The sequence below is a fragment of the Palaemon carinicauda genome, chromosome 19 (genome assembly GCF_036898095.1).
Source record: "Palaemon carinicauda isolate YSFRI2023 chromosome 19, ASM3689809v2, whole genome shotgun sequence".
Taxonomy (NCBI): Eukaryota; Metazoa; Arthropoda; class Malacostraca; order Decapoda; family Palaemonidae; genus Palaemon; species Palaemon carinicauda.
Genome location: NC_090743.1, coordinates 109,953,602 through 109,966,101, shown reverse-complemented (window position 1 = coordinate 109,966,101; position 12,500 = coordinate 109,953,602). Strand labels below are relative to the sequence as shown.

General features: G+C 37.0%; 1 protein-coding gene across 1 annotated transcript in view; it reads right to left on the bottom strand.

Annotated features, from left to right (window-relative positions):
- The window catches only part of Arl5 (ADP-ribosylation factor-like 5), a 58,660-nt gene extending 48,434 nt beyond the window's left edge, over positions 1–10,226 (bottom strand). Inside the window, exon 1 of the mRNA XM_068393731.1 lies at positions 10,067–10,226. Within this exon, the coding sequence (XP_068249832.1) occupies positions 10,067–10,112 (46 nt within the window). The 5' untranslated portion in view covers positions 10,113–10,226. The remainder of the gene's footprint in view (positions 1–10,066) is intronic.
- Positions 10,227–12,500: the final 2,274 nt, after the last annotated feature.

Below are 12,500 nucleotides of genomic sequence, written 5' to 3'. Positions count from 1 at the left end.
CATGGTATACTGTTTTGTATAAGATAATAATTTATTATATCAGGTGCCCTAAGTTTGTGATGTAAATCTTTAATAATAGACTACCAGCTCAGGCAAACACATTTATACTGTACAAATAAACTTCAAATGCTGACAAATACATTATAAATGTCATTCATCACAGAGTGTCAGCTAAACAGAATACCTTTGATTCACTGCTAAATACAGCAAATTCCATTCACGACTCTGTGCAACATGCCCCCATAAGCAGTGCACAGGACATCAAATTATACGTAAGACCATGATTGTACTTCCACTTGGCTATATACAGAATGTGCACGTCATGCATTTCTAACCAGAAATTGCTCTCTCTCTCTCTCTCTCTCTCTCTCTCTCTCTCTCTCTCTATTATATATATCTACCTGTATATATAAAAGTGATTAAGGAAACATGCGTAGAACACACAACGTGGTTATGCTTGCAGCCAACGTACATAGCCTAACTTGATTCAGGAATAAGCTAACTATGAGCATTTTGCAAGCAACGGATACAATGAGAATACTAATTCACTCTAAAGAAATCAAACACAACTAGAAAAGAACCCCGGGTGCAGACCTCCACCACGGCAGCTTATTCGAAACCAACTTGCCTTTCCTATAATCTATTTAAACCGTAGGCATATTTGAAGTCTGGTCGACCATTTGCTTGATCTTGACCTAGGACTTTCAAAATTGAATCAATCCCACATACCAACATAACAATTAATCCCTGAAAGTTTCACTACACAGTAAAATTGTGCCCAGAAAGTTGTTCACAAACAATCAAAAAGACAAACAGGGGTGAAAACAAAACCTCCTCCCAGCTTCGTTGGCAGATGTAACTATAGGGACAATGTAGTTAGTATACCTTCACTACACCAAGCTGTCTTATTTTGCTCTTCACAATGGATCACTATTATTATTATTACTTTCTAAGCTACAAAATCAGTTGGAAAAGCAGGATGCTATATGCCCAAGGGCTCCAACAGGGAAAACGGCCCAGTGAGAAGATATTTTATGAACAGTGACATTAAATATACTTTTTTCATAGCCTATATAAACTCTCAAGCAAGAAATTGACCGAAGACAGTGGAAGACCATGGTACAGAGGCTATGGCACTAAACAAGAATAAAGAACAATGGTTTAATTTCAGTGTCCTTTTCCTAGATGAGCTGCTTACCATAGCTAAAATCTCTTCCACCCTTACTAAGAGGAAAGTAGCCAATGAACAATTACAGTGCAGTAGTTAACCCCTATAGTGAAGGCAAATTGTTTGGTAATCTCAGTGTATGAGGACAGAGGAGAATGTGGAAACAATATGCCAGACCATTCGGTGCATGTGTGGGTAAAGAATAAATGAGCCGTAACTAGAGAGAAGGATCCAATGTAGTACTATCTTGCAGTTCTATATATATATATATATATATATATATATATATATATATATATATATATATATATATATATATATATATATATATATATATAACTGCAAGGAAGCTTAAATTAAGATACATATAAGAGAATATCAGGCTAAAGTACAGTACTGTAGGGCAATAGTTATTTTTTGATAGGCCTAATAAGATTAAACATAACTCAAGCAAAGTCTAAGCAGGAACGTTACCTATAAGGACAATAAAATTAACAATTCTATGACCATTAACTCCCATAACTAGTTGAAGCTTACTAATTTAACTGGCACACTTCCAAAAGAAAAAAGGCTAATTGCTCATGCAAAAACGAATGAAATATGGGAAAACACGACAGAATTTTAATACAATTTTAGTATTAGTATTATTTGCTAAGCTACAGCCCTAATTGGAAAAGCAGGATGCTATAAGCTCAAGGGCTCCAATAGGGAAAATAGCCCAGTGAGGAAAGGAAACAAGAAAAAATAAATCATTTTAAGAACAGCAACATCAAAATAAATATTTCCTATAAAAACGATAAAACTTAACAAAACAAGAGGAAGAGAAATAAAATAGAATAGTGTGCCCGAGTGTACCCTCAAGCTAGAGAACTCAACTCAAGACAGTGGAGGGCCATGGTACAGAAGCTATGGCACTACCCAAGATTAGAGAACAATGGTTTGATTTTGGAGAGTCATCCTCCTAGAAGAGCTGCTTATCATAACTAAAGAGTTTCTTCTACCCTTACAAAGAGGAAAGTGGCAACTGAACAATTACAGCGCAGTAACCCCTTGAGTGAAGAAGAATTGTTTGGTAATCTAAGTGTTGTCAGGCATATGCAGACAGAGCAGAATATGTAATGAATAGACCAGACTACTAAGGTGTATGCGTAGGCAAGGGGAAAGTGAACCGTAACCAGAGAGAAGGATCCAATGTAGTACTGTCTGGCCAGGCAAAGGACCCCACACCTCTCTAGTGGTAGTATCTTTCCTAAATTCCTAGCTATGCAAACCCGAGTCATTTAAATAGGTTGCTCCTAATCTCACTTTCTACGACCAGACAATGAAAAAGAAAAAGGGTTCAATTCTATCATTTTAGGTTGCAAGGCAACCTCAGTGCATGGCGGCACCATGCTCCACTGCATGGCTCATTTCACTCTCTCCTGGTCAAAGACTTGCTAGCTTAAATGACTCAGGTTGGCATAGGTAGGAAAAACATCAGCTGACCTGATGCCAGTGAGTGTAACGAGGTTCTACGGCGAGTTATTAATAGTGACAGTATTACATCATGGTCAAGTGGTGGTTCCGCTTATGGGATAATTGGTTGTTGTACCTTATTAGCTATGTAAAGATTTTTAACTTTTCCTTGGACGACTTTTCTTTCCCTTCAAGGTTTAAAGGTCGCACATGAATGTCAGAGACAAGAGACAGTGACACTGCCCTATCAAGCAGGACAATGCCCTAGATACTGACCATATCAAATATGATCAGTGCCCAAGCCCCTCTCCACCCTAGCTAGGACCTGGAAGGGCCAGGTAATGGCTGCTGATGACTCAGCAGATAGACCTAAATGCTCCCCCAAAACCACCATCATTAGTTCACAAGGATTGTGAGGTTGCAGCGAACAAAGAAATTAACAAGTTTGAGAGGGGCTCAAACCCCAGTCTGGCAATCACCAGGCCACCACATTCAGTGTGTGGAGAGAAGAGGAAACGGAGAAAGGAAGGGAAGAGTCCAGCTCACCCGTCATAAAGGTGTCTACCTCTAGCAGAATGCAAGGGAGAAGCAGAGAGCTCCTTTTCTGAGCTTGACCTAGGAGAGAGGAAGGATTTCTACATAGCTTTTCATTTCGTGCATCTACGATGCTTAACGAAAGCGACGTCATCTGCTTCAGATGGAGTGCTAAACTTGGGAAAGGAGGGAAAAGATTCTGGCACCCTTTTCACTCCTTGAAACTGAAAAGAAGGTTCATCAGAAAAGTAACTTTCTTGCCGTTCCAGAGAACGCGTAACTTGTGAAGCATTACGAACATTAGTCAGAGCTAGGGGGAGGTTGGCTAGGTAAAGCAATGGATGTTACTAGAATAGCTTACGGCGTTAGGGTTATGAAAACAAGCCTGGGTGGCTATAAGCTTAGGGTCTGTTATAATGACCCAAAGATGACGATGAAACACGGCCATTAGACGGTTCCGTTCGTAAATGAGCCTGAGAAGTGGTAGCAGTCATAATGTGAGTAATCAAGTAACAAAGCAACATGGCTACCACAAAGAGGAGTATCCTCACAAGTTAAAACACTGTAGCAGAGAGTGTAGTTATGTCATCATGGGAGGGAATAACAGTTCATGCAGACTTGCAGGCCTGACCAGCCCGCGGAGGAATATCACCGCGTGAAATGACGTCATCATGCATAAGGATGGCAGTATGTACAGACTTGATAGACAAATGTTTGACCTGGCTAATCTGTGAATGGATTAAACGTGCAGGATTAACAAAGGTTTATTAGTCACAATCAACTTCTTGAAACTAGATCAAAGGTTTAGAGCAACTTGGCATGGAAAAGGCTGGGATTGTGGACACAGACGCAGCGGTCTGATCGACCTCAAAATAACATGCCGGGGAGTTCTGGGATGAATCCAGATAATTCTTAAGAAGAAAGTGGTACCGAGGATCCCTGGGTGTACGAGGCAAGCCTGGATCAAGGGAATGCGCTGAAAATGGTAAAAAGGATCCTCTTAACAAGACTACTTCTACACAAGAAGAATTGGCAGTTTTGACTCGAGGGTTCCGCAAACCGGAACGTGGAGAAACTTTCGATGCTCGAATTGGAAATACTGTACAGTACTGTACTTTCAAGAGCGAAAAGTCATCCCTGGCACAATCAACCATACAGGGCTCACCACTCAACACACTAGCGGGAGGCGAGGGGATCTATGCATAACTGAATACAGTAATCAGGTACCAAGGATACTAGGATCGGATCCGCCTCAGGGAACAAAGCGGCTGTAGACAAAGGATCAGTTACAAGCATCGATTCGGGATTACTATGCATGTCATCAATACTGGGTGACATGAAATGAATTAAGTTATCAGAATTCCTTATTAAGCTATGGCCATCATCTTCCCTGACTGGGGGCTCAGCAGGCACCTGGCACAAAGGACCAGGGTGGGGAATAACTTTTAATGTACAGTAGAAAAAAGCTTGGGTTTCTTATTATTTCTGGAAGAAGATGAGGAAGGAGAATGATCTCTCCTAGCTCGCTTCTTGCATCAAGAACATCTCTCCCACTGGGAGGACGGCCATTCCCTACAGTATGGTATTACGGTACCAAGGCATGATGGGAAAATGGAGTGAAGATCGAAATCTACCAGATTCAGGAAGGTACACAGAGGCAGCCGTAACATGGACGAATAACGTACTAGCTGTAATGCAAACACTTGTATCTCACAAATAATAATAGCACAGCTAGTAACAGTGATAAATGAAAAGACACAAGCACTAAGCATTATAAGGGTATGCACACAGGATGCAAAGTCGTGGTCGTAGAGAGAGGAGGGATGCCTCCTCTTAGCAGAATGACATGGAGAGAAGTGATGTGAGCTATGCAGCAGAGCATGGAGCCAACATGGACTGGGGTAACCCAACAACCTATTATGACGGAACCAAACCCTTTTTCTTTTTGAATGCCTGGTCGTAGAAAACAAGACCTGGAGTAACCTATTCAAAAAGACTCAAGTTTGTAACTGCATAGGAATAAATCATTTTTTATCATATACAGTAGAGAACAAACCATCTAATTCCCAGCACAGACCTGTATGTTTTGTAATAAATTTTGCCATTGTTCCTCTAGCAACATCTACTTAACAACAGTTCAATAACCATGTCATTTGCTCCATGTATAACAACACTGGAGATAATAGGCCAAACTAATTGTACCAACACAATATATTCACCCACTTAAAGGTTCAAATTTCAATTACTGTACCTTGAGGAAAAATGTGACTAAGCTACACTAGGTTGTTCCTTCAAAATTTGAGTGCACCTTGACATGATTCAGAATTCAAATTGAATGATAGTACAGACAAGGTTAATCAAAAACTAACTCAAGTACAAGAAATGGCTGTTTCCAACAGGTGTCCTTCATAGAATTAGATATAAAAAAAATCCTAAGGGCTAGAGCAAATATGCATTAGCCTCATAGTAAAAGCAATGGTATACAATATGAAACTATGGAATAAAGCTTGAAAGGTAAATATCTATATGTTAACCAGCATAAGTGACCTTCAAAACCTTACATTCCTCAACAAACCAACCTAAAGCCCTTAATCATTAAAATATTGGGATCAAGTTACCTCGTACTCAAATAACCAGTCAATCCAGGCTGTCAGGTAGTGTATAGGTGGTTGGGTCAGAATTTTTGTCCAGCAAAATACTTGCCTACTTGGATAACAGGCATAAGGCAACAAGCAAAGCTTGCCCAGAACAAAGGAGCAATAATATAATGTTTAATGGCAAGTAAAGCAACCCACAGAAGAGCAAAGGCCTATTAGTGATAATTAGTGCTAAATCATTAACCAACATACAATATGCGTTAATACAATTACGGTAACGTGTGCACTTTTGTGATTTTTCTTCTAGTTATTCTTTATTTCCATCTTGTACTGTACGTACTGCCAAACGGCAAGTGTCCAGTTTGTCAAAATTCAATGTTAATTTGTAAACATAACCTCATAGAAATATAATATGGGATCATTTCTAAGTTCTAATGGGTTTGCTTACTACAGTGTATAACAACCATTTCTACAGCACTCAGCTGCATTACAATTTTGGTATGAAGTGACATGGATTTGAAATATTGGGTTCAGTTATTTGTAGCACAATATGTGAAAACCAATTTTTACCAACATAATTGAAAATAACCCTACTAAAACACCAGTTTCAACCCCATTACCATTTGGCAGTTAAGAATACAGTAGCTTAGATACCTACTTTCATAAAGATACTCTTTTTACTTCTTTTGTTTTGGTTGCCGTGACAGAATACGACCCTGAGAACAGTTCTTAAAATTCCCGACAGGTGGTTCTCCTGTCCAAGCTTTGATTTAACATTAACTGTATTATTAGTACTGTACTGGTAACCATATGTAACCTCCAACCATAACTTTTAGGTGGTGCTCTTCTGTTTGTTTCCAATCATAACGTCTGGAATTTTAAACTTCTATAACCTGAAAAAATAGGATTTCCCCACAATGATCTGCATCAGAACAAGGAACACTTTTTATTTTATTCATTAGGAATATTGTGGTGCAGTAAATATTTACCGAAACAACTGAACAGTGAATAGATATACCTAGCAAAAACCCGCATTTTGATCAGTGGTTAAAGTTTCCTTAAAAAATCTCTCGGACATAATCTAGCTTACCCTGCAGTAACAATAGAGTTTAGGACAAGAGAGTACCGTATATATATACAGTGGAACCTCTACATCCGAATTTCCCAACATCCGATGTAAAATTCGAGCAGATTTTGGACTCGACACCCGAATTTTATTTCGACACACGAAGTAAACATTACGCCATTGAGCGTCGAGTGCTCAGTTCTCTGTTCTTATGTGTATCGTGTGGTTGTCCTCTGTTTGGTCCGTTATTAACAGTGCTTATTTTTTTCCTTTTCTCACATTTCCTTTTTGATTTTACATATAATCATGGTGCCTAAGAAGCTAAGTTTCAGTACAGGAAGAAGGCAATTCTTTCATTAGAATTGAAGCAAGAAATTATAGAAAAACATGAGAGCAGTGTGCATGTGAGTGATACTGTATGGCTAAACAATATGGCCGGAATAGGCCTATGATCTCGAGGATCATCAAGCTGAAGGCAGCCATTAAAGCAAATAACCATCGAAGGGGATCACCATTATTACAAGACATCTTAGCAATACCCTGGAAGAGATAGAACGCCTTTTGTTGATAGGGATAAAGGACAAAGAGATTGTTGGCAACGATCATTTGTGAGAAGGGCCAGCGTGATGAACAGAAAGAAAGAAAAAAGTGAAGCAAAGAAAACCAAGATAGCATTAACAAGCTCTTTTAAATAAGACTTCTCTCTTTTTCTGTTTCTCTCTAAACATAGCATTAACATGTTCTTTAAATAAAATCTCTCTCTCTCTCTCTCTCTCTCTCGTTCTTCTTCGCTGTTATAGTGTTAGATACGTCTACGTCTATTATGTTTTTTTCCGAGAGAGAGAGAGATTAAACAAAAATGTGTTTAGAGTACATATGATTTTTAACAGCGTCAACGAGTTGAAAAACAAATAAATGAAACTAAGAAAGTAATAACAGCTAATCTGAATTCTTTTATTAACTAATACAAATATTGATACAAACACACTCGTGTGCGTATGCACAAACACACACACACACAGGTGCAAGAATTGCTACGCAATAAGAGAGACGGTCGGGGAGGAGGTAGAGATGGTGTCTGCGATAACATACCGTAACTTGTCACTGAAAGTGCTGAAAATAAAAAGTCAAAAGAAAAAAAATTTAAAAAATATGAAATATGAAAATTAAAAAAAAAAATAAATAAGCTAAGTTAGATTAAAATTTCCGTAGTGTAAGTTACGGTATGTTATCGCAGTCACCATCTCTACCTCCTCGCCGATCGTGTCTCCTCGTGAGTGTGTGTGTGTTTGCGCATACCCACACGAGTGTGTTTGTATCAATATTTGTTTTAGTTAATAAAGGAATTCAGATTCGCTGATATTGTTTTTTAGTTACATTTAACTGTCTTTCAACTCGTTAACGCTGTTAAAAATCATAAGTACACAACACATTTTTGTTTAATCTCTCTCTCTCTCAGAAGAAGAAAAATTAATAGACGTCTCTAACACTAACAGTGAAGAAGAACAAGAGAGAGAGAGAGAGAGAGAAAGAGAGAGAGAAAGAGAGAGAGAAAGAGAGAGAGAAAGAGAGAGAGAGAGAGAAAGAGAGAGAGAAAGAGAGAGAGAGTGAGTGTATTTATTTAAAGAACATGTTAACACCATGTCTACCTTCTCGCCGATCGTCCGTCTCTTCCTGGCGTAGCAAATCCTACACCTGCGTTGGCCTGTCTCTAAGGTAAAGTGGTAATAAAACACATTTTTTATTTATCATTTCTTTATAATTATCTTTTTTACATGCTTCTTTCACATTATGCAGTTATAGTATTGTTATGTGTAATTATGTGTAGCCATTTATTAAGGATTTATTATGGGTTTTTAGGCTGAGGAACGAATTAAATGAATTACCATGTATTCTTATGGGAAAATTCGTTTCTACATCCGAACATTTTCTACATCCGAAGTAGGTTGTGGAACGAATTAAATTCGTATGTAGAGGTACCACTGTATATATATATATATATATATATATATATATATATATATATATATATATATATATCTTTATCATCTGCAACTTTACTTTCTGAACATGGTATGAGTAACATGCCTAGCACAACTACATTAGTGGTTTATTACAGGGTTTTGAACTGATGCAACATCGTAGGTGAGATGTCCATTGATAAGTTTGTTAAAGAGGACTCAAATTCAAGATTTGGTTGGGCAAGTGTAGTCATGTTAGGTCATAATCCAGTGTTTTGTCCGTTCAATATCCCAACCCCAAAACCATAAATTCTCCTCTGGCCCACATTCCCCAATAGGATCCCATTTCTCAAAAATATGAATTTCGGAGGAAAATGGAAGTTTTCCTCTGGGAAAAGCAGTTTTTGGTTTTCTTGTAGTTATGGAAATACTGGTGTTTCCTGTAGAAAAACGTCACTGCATATAAAAACTTAATTATCTAAGAAATAATAATTAATGGGATTAGGGTGCGCAGCTCAGCATTTACCGCTTGACAATACATAAAAAATTTATATTTTTCTTTTTCCGCGAGCAAACACATCACACTTCTAAAAAAAAAATACACATTCTTAGTGTAATGGGTTTTCGGTTTATCACCTGTTGAAATGATAATATTCAATGAAAGCATTATTTACTACAGGAAAAACTATTTTTCTATTGAAAATGTTGTTCCGTCCATAACTATAATTTTGCCCAGTTTCTAAAATAGAAAATATTGCCCTGAACGAACTATTAAAAAAAACCGTAATTTTACCAATTTCTACAAGTACAACTTTACCCTTTTTTATATCTAATTGGGTCCACTGATCTACAAATCTTCCATCTATATTAACAAAGTCCAGCCCAAATCTAAAATGTAAATTCCTCCCCATTATAGGTTTTCGAGACCTTTGGCCTACACACTAGGCACCCCAATATTTCTCAGGATTGTTTACATTAAGCAATGTCTAAACCTACTTTAAACACTAGCCTAGGTAAACTAACAAGCCAGCCTATGGTTACGGTACACTACAGTAGTCTTAGTTTGGAAATTAACAAATCAATCCTAGATTCGGTTGCATCAAATAAATAACACACGATAAACACACAAATTAGGCCAACAACCGAGACAAACAAGAAAATCTGGCACCGTAAACAAGAATGACAAGAAATAGTGAGCTGGTCTCTAAGGCTAGCTTATGGTATGGAAAGCTCACTTCTGAAGACGAAGTAAACAAAAGAAATATGCCATATTTTGAACACTCACCCTCATTTCCAAATAGGCTCCATAACTTTGCGATGAGAATTCCCATGTTTGCGACCCAAAATTACAATAATAATGGAAAAGGGCAGGCGGAAAACAATGTAAATATCAGCACGAAAAGACGCACACCTTCCTCGCACGACTTACTATAAGAAACTGAGTGACGAAACTTTAACAGCAGGGACTGGTCGCTACGGTTACAGCTAACAAATCCATTCGGTTTAGTATTGTGTTGTACGTTTTGGTACAAAAGATGGCAGTATGGTTGAATTACATTTTATTAGAGTATATTTCAAGCATTTAAATTATCATACGTCTTTAAATAACATTATATTATCATAATACATAATCTTTTCCACTTTTAACTTGTTATTGAAAAATTTTTATTTCGCGGAACGGCTCCATGATGAGAAAAACGGTTGACGTCACTCCTTACGTCACTATTAGAAACAAAATCATCACATTGGTTAGTTGTAAGCTATGTCGTCACGACCTATTCAGCGTCCGCCATCAATTTAACTGAAAATTGTATACAATTCAATTTAAGGATAATCAACAATGGGCGGTTGCATGAACTTGTATGTAGGTGTTGGAATGATAAATTTAATGCACAGCTATGCATTGAATGATAGACATGTAATCCATAGGTTCGCAATTGATGGACCACGTCAGAAAAGTTATCTTTTCTACTCCTATGAATACTGGGACTCAAGAAGAAAGCACCCATGCTGGCACAAGTCCAACTAAAGCTAAGAACAACAGTCATGACAGCTTGTACCCAGCCATCCTATCACGGTCCCATAAATGTGCCTGTGACTATAGTTAAATATGTGACATTAAATTTTAAAACGTTGACCTATGTTCCTTGTCCTATATTCTAAGACACGATCGAGTCGAAACGTATTCAGCAATAATGTGTCTACTTGTCGTCCTAAGCTGTAGTTTAGTTTAAATTTCTATCATAAAATCTTTGAAAATATTATTTAATTTCATGGAGAAATTCAACAGGACCGTCATTTGTGGGGGACAATGAGGGGCGGTGCCCCCTCCAGAGTTTTCTAGGAGCCTCCAAATCAGTGATAAGAAAACTGTATATATATATATATATATATATATATATATATATATATATATATATATATATATATATATATATATATAATTTTTATAAGGACATTGTTCACAAAAACATGTATAAAGTTAAAGTATAACGATGGGTTCATTTTCTATTCGTTATTTTCTAACATATTCGGAACAATATACTGTATATAATAAATAACTTATAATAGTTACCCATTAAAATATTAAGCCAAGGCAGTTTTCTATAAGAGCCTATACATCTATTCACTTTATTCTCAAATAGATTAATGTCCTGTCAGCCAGCTGTCACAGTGTTTTATTGATTGTGGTCAATGTTTTCATGCTTATTCTATATGGTTATAGAGAGGGACTAGGTGAAAGACCCTGGATTTATTATTATCATCATTATTATTATTATTATTATTATTATTATTATTATTATTATTATTATTATTATTATTATTATTATTAATCAGCCTACAAGCTAAGCTACAACCCTAGTTGGAAAAGCAAGATAATGTAAGTCCAAGGGCTTAAACAGGGAAAAATATCCCAGTGAGGAAATGAAACAAGGAAATAAATAAACCACAAGAGAAGTAATGATCAATTCAAATGAAATTTTTAAGAAAGGTAACAACATAAAAAAAAAGATCTTTCATATATAAACTATAAAGACTTATAAAAAAGATACTACCGCTAGAGAAATACTGGGTCCTTTGACTGGCGAGAGAGTACTACATTGGATCCCTCTCTCTGGTTACGTCTCATTTTGTCTTTGCTTACACATACACAGAATAGTCTGGGCTATTCTTTCCACACCCTCCTGTGTCCTTGCACACTTGATTGACAACATTAAGTTTACCAAACAATTCTTCTTCACCAAGGGGTTAACTACTGTACTTTAATTGTTCGGTGGTCACTTTCCTCTTGGTAAGGGTAGAAGAGACTCTTTAGCTATGGTAAGCAACTCTTCTAGGAGAAGGACACTCCTAAATCAAACCATTGTTCTCTAGTCTTGGGTAGTGTCATAGCCTCTGCATCATGGCCCTCCACTGTCTTGGATTAGAATTATCTTGCTTGAGGGTACACTCAGGCATGCTGTTCTATCTTATTTTTCTTCCTTTTGATTTTTTTTTTTAATTTTAATAGTTTACATATGAAAGATCTAATTTAATGTTGTTACTGTTTATAAAATATTTCATTGTGATTGTCTATTACTTCTCTTGTAGCTTAATTATTTACTTGGTTCCTTTCCTCACCGGGCTATTTTTTCCTGGTGGAGCCCTTGGGCTTATAGCACCCTGCTTTTCCAATTAGGGTTATTGCTTAGTTTGTGAATAATAATAATAATAATAAT